The sequence below is a fragment of the Typopeltis vanoorti genome, chromosome 10 (assembly GCF_054136105.1).
Source record: "Typopeltis vanoorti isolate ZY-2024b chromosome 10, IOZ_Tvanoo_1.0, whole genome shotgun sequence".
Classification (NCBI taxonomy): domain Eukaryota; kingdom Metazoa; phylum Arthropoda; class Arachnida; order Uropygi; family Thelyphonidae; genus Typopeltis; species Typopeltis vanoorti.
This window is the reverse complement of record NC_143558.1, coordinates 54,300,940-54,316,524: the sequence shown is the minus strand read 5'-3', so window position 1 is coordinate 54,316,524 and position 15,585 is coordinate 54,300,940. Positions and strand designations below refer to the sequence as shown.

The following is a 15,585-nucleotide window of genomic DNA, read 5'->3' as shown; positions in this document are numbered from 1 at the left end:
ACGCTTATTTTGGGGCCCATTTAGTCTAGCCCAATCACTGCGTTTGTACGTAAATAGCACGCGATTCTTTCATTGTCTTATTATTTATTCTCGTTGTTCATCTGTTTTATTGTTTTTAGTGTGTTTAATTATTGTTGTTGTTTTTTGTTATAATTTATTTTTTAAAGTTTAAATTTTTATTACATCCATAAACGATACATTTTAACTATGAACAAAATCGATAGTTTATAGGAAAAAGGTTTCTCATTATTAAGTCCAGAAGAAAAATTGGAAATCAAAAGACTCTGTGCATACCAACCCAGAGATGTGCGTATTACTCGACAAGAAGGTAAAAAACAAGAACATTTTATGTAACTTGGTTTGACAAGAAATCGTGGCTTAGTGTGATCGTTGAAAAAAAATCTTTGTTCTGTTTTTATTGCGTTTTGTTTGGTGGTGAGAACTTGTGGACACTCAGTGGTTGTAAAATCCTAAAACACCTAATATGTACTACATATGATGTTTACTTTGTAAAAAATAAAATTTATGATTTTTCTTTGTAAAAAATAAAATTTATGGCTTTTATGTGTTTATATTTATGGGTTCTATTAGTCAATCTTAATTAAACAATTTTAACTTTTTAAAAAATCATTTTCTCTGAAGTTTCGACATTGATTTATAAAATAAATAATAAAAATAATAACTTCTTTTTTTTTTTTTTTTTTAACACTTGAAAAATGAAAACTCAAAAACAATTTGCGGGGCAGCCAGCTGGATTCGAACCGGTGTCTTTGGATTTCTGGTCCACTGCTTTGCCTGCAACTACAAATCTTTTGAGTTTTCGTGTTATTAATACGTTGAGCCCGTATATGTTATGTCCTAACAATTTAAAAAAAAATAATAGCACAATGCATCAGTGGATTCTGACTAAACATTATTGTAATAGAAATAATTATTAATCAATAATAGAACCCGCTATATAAAAATATAAAAAAATTAAGTTGTTTTTGGCCCCTGGTCCCACCTGTTTCTATTGTCACCAGCCGCCACTATATATAGAAAATTTCTTACCTAATATACGTTAAAGATATCAAGCTATTTTAATTATAAATAAACCTAGTTTTAATCCATTTGCCAAGTAAGCAAACAGACAAGTAAGTCAAGTTTGCGCCTGCAAGTAGTGCAAGTCTGGGTGACCTGCACATAGTGCAAGTCTTAGGCAACTCATGGTAAAGGTGGAATAAGCTCTGATCACTATTCTTAGTATTTACTCTTAATGCAAAGCACATCTCAAGGAGATGTGCTTTGCATTAAGGGTAAACATCTCCTCAAGGAGATGTGCTTTGCATTAAGGGTAAATACTAAGAATAGTGATCAGTGCTTATTCCACCTTTACCACGAGTTGCACTACGTGCGGGTCACCCAGACTTGCACTACTTCAGGTGCAAACTTGACTTACTTGTCTGTTTGCTTACTTGGGAAATGGATTAAAACCAGGTTTATTTATAATTAAAATAGCTTGGTATCTTTAATATATATATATATATATATATATATATATATATATATATATATATAAATTAACAAAAAAAGGTAGAAAAAAATTCTTAGTTCATCCACAATATGAATGTACTAGAGGTTTATTATTATTATCCCAAGACCTCATGGAGTCAAAGACTCATCTGGGAGGTCCTTTTATCACACACATACAGCTCATCATACTGTGTCTTAAACACACTCAAACTCCTTGCAGACACCACACTCTTAGGCAAGGCATTCCAATCATTTACAACTCTGCAGGGAAAAAAACCTGCTTCTCACTCCCCTACTTACACCCTCTTTATACGGTTTCCAGGGATGACCTCTGGTTCTCCCCCAATCTCCCACTATTTTCTGTAGAACTTCTCCAGCATTGATCCTATAACAACCCCTTACTAACTTGTAGGTCTCTATCATATCTTCACTCTTCCACCTGTCCACCAGACTCTGCAAATTACATCTTCTCAATCTTTCCTCATACTCGACATTCCAGAGGTTAGAAACTACCTTAATCAGTCAGTTTACAAAACCATTTGTGGACAGAAGCCACATTAAAAAAAATATTTAAAAAATTAATATGTTAAACATCTGAATTTTTCTATTTTTAATTATTAAGGAAATGAATTAGAAAAAGTGTAGCTTACTGTTAAGAAGTTCTTTTGCACCAGGATTAATTGATACCACTCTGTTACTATAACTTTCAGGAAGCTCAAAATATTTCCGTGGTGATGCAGTTTCCAAGAGTAAAATATTCTTTTCTGATAAAACAGCAGACTGGCCTAAAATAATTTCATATAAAACTTGTAAGAGAATAATCAGAAATAATCATAGAAATAACAGATATTTCATCATCACAGATGGAAATAGGCCATTTTGGGCTGGGCTATATATTGTTACTGAAGCATTTTGAAATGGGTCAGCATATTATAGTGGAAATCCTAAATAAAAACTGAGATGGCTCAATATATTTTTGTAAAGATTCCAAATACTGAATTTGAATAATGTCTAGCCAGAGTGCAGAAATAACATGCATATGGATGGACAGACAAAATAGATGCTTCCCCATTCTACAAAACCAACCTAGAAAACTAAATGTTACACATATTATTACATAAGCTAAAATTTCATAGAATACTATATGAAAAAGACAAACTTAACAAGAATCAATTAATTTTACTATATTTGAGCAAAATTAAAATATTACGCTTTCAACTAGAATTATGTAGGTTTGCATGTCATATCCATTTATAAAGGGAACCATCCTTCATAAATGTACTTGAATCTTACTTCTGCCACTGTACTAACAATATCTTGTCATATGGTCACAGTTTTTTTTTTCTTTATTTTTTTTAGGATAACTGACAAATAATTGCCATAAACTGTTAGGAGAAGGTATGATACTAATGGTGAATGAATAAAAGGACAGATATTTCAGTTTTTTCATTCTGCTTCAGTTATTTCAAAATAATGAGAAAGATGAATAGGATCACAGACAAGTAACCAAGATGGCATTAGGTCTGTGAAATGATCACTGTGCAAATAGATTAAGGATTTGTAGATACTAATATTTTGGAATTAGGAAAAAAGGGGGGATATGAGAGAAACATAAAATAGGAGAAAATAACATCACCGCTACAGATAAAGTACACACTGTACAATTTTTTTTTTCAGTAACATAACTGGAGGAAAGAATAAGAGGTTATCCCAAGAAACTCAGTATGTTAGCAAGATGTGAGAAGTGGACTTTTCACTTTGTGAGTGGTGATCCAGGAATGTGGTGCATGCACATCCCTGAATGACTTTAAGGAGAGATATGACAAGAATTGTATCATTATGGGGAGTCTAATGCACTAAGTTATTATTCCAGAGCAAAACCTTTAGTGGACAGAAGTCACATTAAAAAAAATAATAAAAAAATTTAATATGTTAAACATCTGAGAATTTTTCATTTTTAATTATTAAGGAAATGAATTAGAAAAAGTGTAGCTTACTGTTAAGAAGTTCTTTTGCACCAGGATTAACTGATACAACTCTATTACTATAACTTTCAAGAAGCTCAAAATATTTCCGTGGTGATTCAGTTTCCAAGAGTAAAATATTCTTTTCTAACAAAACGTTTTATGATTCCAGTATGGAGTCATAAAATTGATTGTAGGAGGTTCACCTTAAACAACACAATCTATTATACCACTTCTTGCACTCATTCACTATTTGCACTGCACTCTCACCACCCTTTCAAGAAATGCATCCCATGCTTCTAACACTTTCCACGTAAAAAAAACTTCTTACCCTATGCATCACCATTTCCTTTTGCAATTCTTCTAAGTTCTAAGGTGCAGGGTCTAGGATTGCTTATTGTTCTTGTGCCTTCTTGTCCTACCATAAGAAAAACCACATATCCACCAAACTCAGTGGTTTACATGCCTTCAGTTTATCCTCATAACAAAAATGATATAAATAATATTGGTTATCTGCTTCTGTATCCTCTACAAGATTACTTCATACAATTCAAATGCTGGTGACCAGATCTGAGCACAGAAATCTCTATGTGGCCTGATCAAATCTTTATATAATGGGACTACATCCTTTTATCTATTGTGGTCAATGTCTTCCTCAATATTGCAGAAATTCTTTGAAATGTATTCACAAATTTTGCAAGATGTCCTCTGAACTTTAAATTTCTATCTACAATCACCCTTTGCTTCTCCAGTTAACATGAAGCATTCCATCTGTAGATAGAAATTTGAAATCCCAAATTTCACAACCTTACTTTAAGCTATATTAAATTGATATACGTATTCATTTGCTTAGCCGACCTGGTTGACTGAGTGGTTATCATACCTGCCCTCCAGTCAAAAGGCTGTGGGCTTGAATCCCACTATGGGCATGGATGTTTGTGATTGTCTTTCACCTTCATACATTCATTCATACAACTATACATATACATTCTCCCAAGATGAAGTGGGTCTGGGAGAAGTAGACCCATCCCTCCTGCAATGGGATTTCAGTAGACCCTGCATCAAGCAGGACATAATGCCAGGAAGAAGAAGATTCTCATTCATTCGCCAGCCTTTCCAGCTTATTCAAATACTCCAAGAGCCACAACATCAGCATTGTTATTAATAACCCTCCCAAGCTTAATATCGTCATCATCATCTGCAAACAACTGAATATCTCCCTATAATCCAGTGACAATATTGATATATACATGTTAGGATACAATACTGAGCAGTCTCAGTACTGTACCCCGAGGAACTCCACCTGTAACCCTTCTACTCCTCTATATTGTTCTCCACTCCCATATCAGCTCTGATGTCTATCAGAAAGCTAATTTCCAATCCACTAACCAGATATTATTTAAACCCATACATTGCAACTTAAAAATATCAGCTTGTCATGTGGCACCCCATCAAATGTCTTTGCAAAATCTAGAAAAATGTGTGTATATATATACACCTTTCAATTATGCATTGCTCTTATTAATCTTTTATGAAAGACAGTCAGAAAACTAAAATAACAGCCTCCCATAAAAATCCATGCTGGCTTACAAGTTCTTAACAATTTATCAAAATCTTGACCACAGGAGATTATTTATTTCTTTTATTTATCCCATGTGTGAGAGGCACAAGAACCTACAGCACATCAGGCACAGGAAAAAATTGAGAAAGAAGAAATCTCTTCACATTTTTTTTTACAAAAGAGCTGGAGATTGAAGTTGTTAGGAAATAAATTATGAGAAAGACTGTTCCCAAGACAAATGTAGATGGATTAAATGAGGAAGAGGAGAAGCACATTTGATGTGTTTGTAGCCGTACTGAAAAGAATGTTGGGCAGCTACTGATGCTCTTGTTTTAACAGGCACAACAGTAAGTGGAAGAATGATGCTTTCTAATTCACTGGAGCAGAGACCGTGGAAATACCTATAGAAGAGAAACAAAGCTGAAACATTGTCTGTGAGATAGAGGTTGAAGTGAGCTGAACTGATCTCCTCTGGACAGTATCAAGAATTTTTATTAGGGTTTTTATGTGCATCACCACAAATGTGTCAACAGTATTCTAAGGATGGGTGGTGGTGGGGGGGGAGGGGGTAGAGAGATTTGATACTGACTGGTGATGTGTGTATTACTGAGGAATAAGGAAATGTGAGCTGAGATCTCTTTTATCAGAGTTGACCAGGTCATCCTTGTCCCACTGAAGGATGGTATAGAGATCAGTGTCTAAGGCACTGATTGCAGATGATGTTATGGATGTCAGAGAACTACACGGTTTGTCACAGGAGTAGGATGAATAGAGTGTGCTATCGTCATCAAAGCTGTGGTTAGGATTGGTGGTGATTGAGAGTACACTGCTTGGAAAGAAGTCAACGGACACTAAAGTGTGAGGAACAAACAGCCAGGTGCCCACTTTAATAAGATGTAGAACCTCCTTTCGCTGTGATGACTGCAGCAATCTTAGTGGACATACTTTTCACAAGTGTATGATAGCGATCAATGATAATTTTGGACCATTTTTCCTATAGGCATGTAATGAGGTCATGGACTGTTGTGGGGTAGACATCCCTTGACTTCACCTGATGCTCCATTTCATCCCATAGCTGTTATTAGGATGGAAATAAATGTTAGTCCAAGGATGGGGGGAAGAGAGAGAGAGAGAGATTTGATCCTGACTGGTGACGTGTATATTACTGAGGGATATGGAAATGTGAGCTGAGATCTCTTGTCAGAATTGACCAGGTCATCCTTGTCCCACTTAAGGATGGTATAGAGAGATCATTGTCTAAGGCACTGAATCTATACTATCACCATGGTTTTTATGTGCATCACCACAAATGTGTGAACAGTATTCCAAGGATGGGTGGATTTGGTATTTATATAGGATAAGTAGCTAGTTCAGTGTAAAACACTGAACTAGAGATTTGCCTAATTTTTTTAGATAATGGAAATAAATCAGTCCAAGGATGGAGGGGGGCGGAGAGAGAGATTTGATCAATGATGCTCCACCAGATGCAAGTATGGTGAGATCAGGGCTCTGTGGAGGCAAGTCAAGTGTGGTGACATTCATATCCACAAACCATGCAGTTACAGCAGTAGCATTATAACAGTGCACCGTCTTGTTGAAAGAGACAATGGTCAGTTCAGTAAGAAATGCCACAAAGTAGGAAGCATTGCATTGGCCAGAATATTTGGATATCTCTAGTAGTTCAATGCTCATGGCACTACAAACAGAGGTCCAAGGCCAAATTTAGGAAAAACAGGACCATACCATCACACCACCACTCCGAATTTTATAATTGGGGTTAAGCACTCTGATAAGAGACGTTCACTGGGCATTTGCCACATTCACACCTATTCATCTGCACATAGAGGGTGTAGCATGATTTGTCACTCTACAACACAGCTTTCCAACCTTCCATGTCCCACTGTACATGCTCTTTGCACCACTGAAGACAATGCTGCATATGGTTTGAGTAATGTTCAGTTCTGAATCTTTTGTAGATTCATGTTACAGTCAATGCCAGAACTCTACATTCATCCTTTGTAGCACCCTACAATCATGTTTGGTGAATCTGGTGGATTGTCCACTGTGGGTAGCACTTATAGTTGACTTCTTGCATTTCCATCTTAGTGTGGTATCACTGATTGTTGATCTGAGATAGCCCAATTTGTCAACAATTCCACAAACAGATAGGCCTGCAATGCCTATCTGTTTGTGGAATTGCCTCTTTCAAACTCTGTCAGTTCCCTTCTCTCAGCCATTTCACCCAAGTTGCACTGACTTGGGACAGTGCAACTGTCCTCCAATCACATTCCTCCAATTTATACTGGCTAGCTACAAATATGAGACTTGTTACATGACATGATAAACCTTGCCTATGAGGGGGGGAGGGTGTCTGTTGACTTCTCTCCAAGCAGTGTAAGTCACTTATATATATATATATATATATATATATATATATATATATATATATATATATATAAGAAAAAGGAAGTAGGTCCCTGAGGCATTCCTGCATTGTTTGCCAAGCTCAAAGAGCTGCTGTCCAACATGACACACAGTGAATGACCAGAGAGAAAGTTGGTTATCCGGTTTAGAGGGTGGAAGGTAGACTGAACACTGGCAGTTTGCAAAACAGATCTCAATGTGAAACATGATCAAAAACCCTGGAAATGTTAAGGGCAAAAGCACGTTTTTCTGAATTGTTCCAGCATTCCAGATCACTCTGTGCCTCCTAAGATATAAAAATCCATAACTGGTGGCCACTGATTAAGTAGTGAGATTTTAGGTAGGGAAGAATGTGTAGGAAGTTTTTTACCTTGGGTATATATTATGTTAAAGATACCAAGCAATTTTATAAGCTAGGTTTTTTTAATCCTTTTTCCCAAGTAAGCAACTAGGCAACTATGTGCAGCTGCAAACTTGACTTTCTTGTCTGTTTGCTTACTTGGGAAAAAGGATTAAAAAAACTAGCTTCTAAAATTGCTTGGTATCTTTAACATAGGGAGGAAAGAAGTTGACTATGGATAACTTTCTCCATTACTTTGAAGAGGGTTGAGGTGATGGTAATTAATTGGTAGTTTGCAAGTAGGCTTTTATCTCTCTTTTCTTTGGAATGTGTTGGAAATGAGCTTGCATCCATGTGACATGTCAGCTGAGTACAGAAGATTGAAGAGACAATGGAGGACATGTGTTAGCTCTGGAGCACAACACTTGAATACAATAGGAGAGATGCCATTTTGACCAGAAGATTTTGTAGTAGGGGTGATTAAGGGTCAAAGCTGAGAGGAGACCTCCACATAGCCTTCAAAGGAATGCGGAGAACCAACTAGGGCTTCTGACCTAATGTCCAATCCTCACCTTCCCATGGTGCACCCTGTTGGGTATCTACCTGGATACTGAACAAATGAAGATGGGCTGCCAATTTGGGAATTTAGCTGACCAAATAGTATTCCTATTGGCTTAAACCAAAATACAAAATGATGGTACAACATGACAAAATTGCCAGCTGGGGCGTCGTCCGGTTAAACAAGGCACCCGTTGTTTTTGCCAGGGAACCAGGGCAAACAGCGAAAAGTCAGCTACTGGAACAAATCTGAAAACGCACCCCAACTCAACATCACCAGAGTTAAAGATCGGTACTATTAACATGAGAAGCCTGATTGGCAAAGAAATGGAGCTAGCCGAGGAATTAGATAAGTACCAGATCGACATAATAGGGGTGACTGAAATAAAAAAGACAAAAACTGGTGAGACCTTTCTGAGCAATAAATACAAAATGTTATATTCAGGCAATGACAATCACGGAAATAATCAAAAAGAAGCCTATCACAAATGGTTAAGCAGTAAAAGATTAGAAGATGAAATAGAATATTATTATTATTATTATCACCACCCCAAGACTTCATGGAGTCAAAGACTCATCTGGGAGGTCCTTTTATCACACACACAGCTCATCATACCGTGTTTTAAACACATTCAAACTTTTTGCAGACACCACATTCTCAGGCAAGGCATTCCAATCATTCACAACTCTGCGTAAAAAAAAACCTCCCTCACACTCCCCTACTCACACCCTCTTTATACAGTTTCCAGGGATGACCTCTGGTTCTCCCCTGATCTCCCACTATTCTCTGAAAACTTCTCCAGCATTGATCCTATAACAATCCCTTACCAACTTATAGGTCTCTATCATATCTCCCCTCTTCCTCCTGTCCACCAGACTCTGTACATTACATCTTCTCAATCTTTCCTCATACTCGACATTCCAGAGGTCAGAAACTACCTTAGTCAGTCTCCTTTGGATCCTTTCCATCATCCTTCTGAAAACTCAGTGACCAAATCTGAGCACAATAGTCCATGTGTGGCCTAATCAAAGCCTTATAAAACGGAACAAGAATCTCCCTACTTCTAGATGTCAGTGTCCTCCGTATCATTCCCAGAAGCCTTCGTGTTGTCTTCACAATTTTGGCGATGTGTCCCCTAAATTTTAGATCCTTATTCACTATCACCCCCAGATCTCTTATTTCCTCTACTTACAACAATATATTCTCATCAAGCATAAATTCTGCATTCCATCTTTGTTTTCCAAATTTTAAAACCTTACATTTTGCAACATTGAATTCACATCCCCATTTCCGTGCCCAATCGCTCAATCTATTCAAGTCTTCCTGTAAGGCCACAACATCTTCACTACACTTCATGGTTCATCCCAACTTTGCATCATCTGCAAACAACTGAATATCTCCATCCAAATCTTCACCTATATCGTTAATATACAAATTAAACAGTAATGGACCTAAAACAGACCCCTAAGTATTTAAACCAAACCTAGTTTAAAAACAAATCAGACTAAAAGTATACAATACATTAGCCCTGCCAGTCTTAATGTATGGAAGCGAAATCTGGACAATAAAACAAAAAGACAAACAAAGATTAATAATGACAGAAATGAAGTTTATGAGAAAAACTGCAAAGTATACCCTATTTGATCACAAAAGAACCGAAGAAATTATGAAAGAATTAAACCAAGATCCAGTAACAGAAAAAATTAAAAAATTATAAACATAAATGGATGGAACACGTTCAAAGAATGAAAACAGAAATCAAAACAAGCCTTAAAGTACAAGCCATTAGGAAAAAAGAAACCAGGACGTCCTCTTAAACGATGACTTATAATGCATGATGATGACAATCAAGGAAAAGATTGAGTAGCCATAGTATTCAACACTAAATACAAGGCTAATCTTCTTGAATGGCAGGCAGTCTCAAGTAGAGTAATGTGGCCAAATATCAGAATGGGGAACTAGACAATGAGACTTATTTGTGCCTATGGTCCCACAGAAGGTTCTACTAAGATATAAGTGGAGGAATTTTTTGAGGCTGTAGAGAAAGCTACTGACACAATGAAAAAGGAAAAGTTGGTCCTTGTTGGGGATCTAAATAGCAGAGTAGAAAATGATTGTCAGACATACAAAAATATTTTAGGAAAATTTGGAGAAAAGAGCAAAGCTAATAATAATGGCAAATACCTATTGAATTTCTGCTCAGGACATGGACTGGTTTATTACTAACACCATGTTCCAACATAAAAAATGAAAGAGTCTGAGAACAGGAACCAAACCATGGAGATTCAGTGGCAAGCCTTGAAGAAAACCCTGACTGATTCAGCCAGAGAGGCATATGGTGAGGTTGTCTGCAAGGATAGAAAAATCAGAACTCCATGGTGGACACAGGAAGTGTCCACCATGGAGTTCTGATTTTTCTGATTTCTGATTAAAGAGGCAGTGAAGGAAAAGAAGAAAACATATCAAAAGTTCCTATCAAATAAGTCAGCTTGTGCTCTTAGAGACAAATGTAAGAAAGCTAAGCACTGTGTAAAACTAGCTAAACAAAAGTTATAGGAGAACTTTGGCAAGAACATAGAAAATAAATATGAAAGTGGCAAAATATTCTGGAGGTTGTTGAAGAAGCTTAGAAATGGAGGAAAGAGTGCTATAAAAGGAGTCAGAGATGATAAAATTCTAGTAGCAAGGCTTATACGTTGGTCATACATAATTCCGTAAGCAAATTACCAGTAAGAGATGATAAAGGTGACATGAAAAATGGTAGAAAAAAAGATATCCTTGAAGTATGGAGTAATTACTTCGAAAAATTTCTAAATGAAACAAGCGGTGATAGCACAGTGGTAAAAAACACTCAACAGGCATACATATCCATACTTGAAGTAGAAAAAACCATCACAGGCTTGAAATGTGGAAAGGCAGCAGGAGTGGATGATATTCCACCAGAAATGCTGAAGTATGGTGGCATAAAATTCTTACAGTGGCTGCACTGTATAGTTCAGAAGGATTGGACAGAGGAACAAATTCCTGATGATTGGAGTAGAGCTCATAGCACCCATATATAAAGTTTTATTTCCCTTTGGAAATAAAACTGAATGTGAGAATTACAGAGGTATTTCCCTAATGAGTGTTCCTGGTAAGATTTATGAAAATATACTTGAGAAATGGTTGAGAAGAATTGTGGAAGAAAAGTCTGGTGAAGAAAGCTGGATTCTGGCCAAATAGAGGCTGTCAGGATCAGATCTTCACTTTACGACAAATAGTCGAGAAAGAATGGGAATATAACAAAGATCTGTATTTAAGTTTTGTCGATCTGGAAAAGACATATGACAAGGTGCCAAGAGAAAAGCTATTCAATATGCTAGTTATATGATGTCAATTGGGCATTATATCAAGCAATACTTAGTCTTTATTTGAGTTGTAAGTCAGCAGTTAGAATTGAAGGAAGTACTGGAAGATGGTTTAATGTTAAATCTGGTGTGAGACAAGGATGTACATTATCCCCTCTGTTATTCATTATCTATATGGATCACATTATGAAGGAAAGTGGTATTAAACATGATGTCAAAATTGGAGATATTAAAGTCAGCTCTTTGCTTTATGAAGACGATGTTATACTTCTAAATAAATCCACTACAAGTCAGCAAGATTCCCGGACTAAATTGAATAACTGTTGTAATAGATATGGTATGAAAATCAGCAATAACAAGACAATGAAAATAGGCAGAAGCATTGAAAATATCAACTGCGTTGTGAATGGAGAACCTATGGAACAAGTAAAACATTTCAGCTACTTAGGCACAATTTTTAGTGAAGATGGTAAATTAAATATAGAAATAGACAACAGAATCAAAAAAAGCTGGTATGGTAGGAAGTCAACTGAATAAATTTATATGGAATAAGAGAGAAATTAGTCAAAACACTAAATTAGCTGTTCAAACCAGTTTTAACTTATGGATCTGAGAGCTGGGTCAGAAGTAAAACACTTGACCAAAGACTAGAGACCACAGATATGAGAGTCTTAAGAAAGATTAGAGGCGTGAACAGATGGCATCAATGGCAATATCATATTAAAAACGAGGATATTAGGAAAGAACTTGACATTGTCAGCATCCAGGAATGCGTTAGCAGAACTAATCTCAGGTGGTATGGTCACTTAAACAGAACGGGTGAGGAAAGATTAGCAAAACAAGCGTTCTCTGCTAGGTTGGCAGGAAAATGACCCAGAGGAAGACCAAGATATAGGTGGATTGATACAGTAAAAAGTGCCTTAGACGATAGAAATATAAGATCTGATAATGTTGGAGTCTTGACAAGTAACGGACTGATTTGGAGGAAAATTGTAGATAGGAAGTTAGTAATGATGTAAATTTTTCATGTAGTACTATCATATCCTGTACACCCATTGAAGGTACATGGCAGGAATTTGATAATGACTTTGTAGTATTCAAGTTATCTAATATTCTTGTGTCTTTGTGCCAAAAGACCACAGGAGGCACAGTGGTCAGTTGCTGATATAGAAGAATGTGATTTTCCTTCATCATCTATGCAGGAGCTAGTCATAGTATCCTTATCGATACAACACACACACTCTCTCAATCTTTTCAGCCCAAAGTGTATAACTTTATACTTTGCCACATAGAAATGAAAACCATTATCATTTGCCCACAGTGAAATTTTATTTAAATCATTCTGCAGCATCTCTACTTCACCCATGCAAGAATGACATGCTGCTTTATGACCTTCGATGTGTTGTTCAGATCATTAACAAACAATTGGATATTTTCCTTCAAATTAAGCTAAAATCATTAATAAACAAACTGAACATAAAAATTTATCGGCCACCTTTGCCGGACTCTTTGGCTGGGTGGTTGGCATATCCGCTCTCCAGCCAAAAGGCTCTGGATTCGAATCCTACCATGGGCATGGATGTTTGTGATTGTCTGTGGAGTAAATCGATACATCAATGACAAAAACATTAAAAATGCTGATATTAGGAAGGAACTTAGCACTGTTAGCACACGAGAATGTGACATAGCTAATGTCAGATAGTTTGGTCAACTTAAACAGAAATGAAAAAAAAAAAAAAAAAAGGTTCACAAAAGGGACATTATAGGTGAACTGATGCTGTATGAAGTGCCTTAGAAGATCAAAATAGGTAATTACTACTTCGCATAACTAAAGTTGATACTACTTAGTATACTTTGGATGCCATAATTACCTAAAGAACAGGCCATAGCACTTCCTACCATGCCACCTCCGGAAATTATAATATCCCAGTCTTTCACATTATTACTTTCATCAGTTACATTTCTTGAACACAGAGTTCTGGATGGGCAAAATTTAAGCGTAATCTTTTCATGATCTACAGGCCTTCTGCAAAGTAATTTTCTTTTGTATAGCTTTAACCATGAATTCCCATATATTCGCATTTCACTGACACTTCTGCATAACACATGGACTGATTTTGTTTCAAATGCGTTAAGTTTTCGGAAACTTGTGAACAACAACCGATAACGATGAAGCGGCATTTTAAAGTCATTAATTCTTGCCCCGTTACAACTATCACTCAGTTCTTAAGTAAACGATGCACAACTCAAAAGGCATGTTAATTAGTTTAGCTTTAGCACCATCCCTCTCACATAAACATCAAACAAGGTACAAGAGAAACCGGTCTACTTCTTGCCCTCAAGCTGTTTATATCACGAATACAGACACGGCGCATCTACTCTTCCACGGCAAATTGTTTCTATTAACTTCAATACTAAACACCTACGATGTGCGCAGAAGAGACAGATATTTTAAATTAAAATATCTGTCTCTTCTTTTTGCAAATAAATCTGCAAATGTTTTTTTTATTCCTCAAACAGAGTATGTGAAGCTATTGACGAAATTGATATGCTGGAGATCAAGCCTTTTTTTTTACTCCATTCATTATGTATGTAAGGCTGATAGAGCAGTTATTGAGCATATAGCTCGCCCTTTATGGGCAGTGTGGCTAATAGTTTTGGTTCAGTACAGGGTGAACACCCAGCAAAAAAAAAAATTGTACTAACTTATGCAAGAAAAAGGCACTAAATCTGAAAGGAAAAAAAAATACTAGGGTTTTATGCAACATTTTATGTAAATAATGTAACATTAAATTTTCAGTTATTTAATATGTATTTACATATATACAGGAGTCACAACTTACAAGAAAAACACTGGAAGTGTTTATTCATTATTTTTAACAGATTTGGCTAAATTAACTCTTCAGAAATAGTAAAGTCTGTAGCTGATGAATGTTTCAATTTTTCTTTTGTCAAAAGGAGTTCATTCATCAAGGGAATTTGTAGTTGATTTCTTATTTTATTTTTATTTATTGTCACTGCTGAAAATATTCTTTGAGTTACTTAATTATAAAGAGCTAATAAGCTTCATTTCGGTGATAAGCTTATTAGCTCTTTATAATTAAGTAACTTAATGGTTGCACCTCTTTGGAAACTCGTATAGCAGAGTATATAAGTTCTTTTCGCTATACACTTTGGTATTATGGTCTAGCTACTCACTGATGAAGCCTCAAAAAAGGCTGAAACCGGTCTGGGTAGTGATCTCCCTCCATAATGTAATAAAAGCATACATTTCCTAGGAAATGTGTTTTTACATTATGGAAAATACCTAAGAATAGCGATCTGAACTTTCCCACCTTTTCAACGAGTTGTCCGGTATTATACTACGTACTAGGGTCATTTGCATTAGCTCACGCTAGTGTTCGCCGATACTTTATAGTTTACTATATTCGGCATGAAACTTTCTGATTCCAATCCTTGAGTTTCTTATTTGGTTTTGAAACAATGTGGATTCTTTGAGTTGTTGCTGATGAATGAGGGAGGCACAATATACAGTTTTAACTAATGTTGTTAATTTAGGAAGCATTTTTTCTCCTACCGCATTTTTCATTTCAAAAACTTTATTCCAAAAAAAACATGAATTCTTGACCTTTTTCCAATGCTTCTACAGTCTCAATAGTTGCTATTCTCTATCGAGGTCTACATAACTATTTTCTTCAATAACATTAGGAAAATTTACAAGTGGCATTGTACTATAAAAACAGTATGATTTGCACATTTCAGGATTCATCATCGTTAAAGTTTTTAATACAGGATCATTGAAATTTATTCGTTTGAAAACATGGCTAGAGAACTCAACATAGAAGGACAAACATTTCACCTTGAAGTGTCTTATGTTT

General features: G+C 36.0%; 1 protein-coding gene across 2 annotated transcripts in view; it reads right to left on the bottom strand.

Annotated features, from left to right (window-relative positions):
- The window catches only part of Coq6 (ubiquinone biosynthesis protein COQ6, mitochondrial), a 167,577-nt gene extending 153,466 nt beyond the window's left edge, over positions 1-14,111 (bottom strand). For both annotated transcript variants that reach the window (XM_090399076.1, XM_090399077.1), the window contains exons 1-2: positions 13,579-14,111; positions 2,163-2,297 (exon numbers count right to left, since the gene is read on the bottom strand). In XM_090399076.1, the coding sequence (XP_090255202.1) occupies positions 2,163-2,297; positions 13,579-13,888 (445 nt within the window). In that variant the 5' untranslated portion in view covers positions 13,889-14,111. The remainder of the gene's footprint in view (positions 1-2,162; positions 2,298-13,578) is intronic.
- Positions 14,112-15,585: the final 1,474 nt, after the last annotated feature.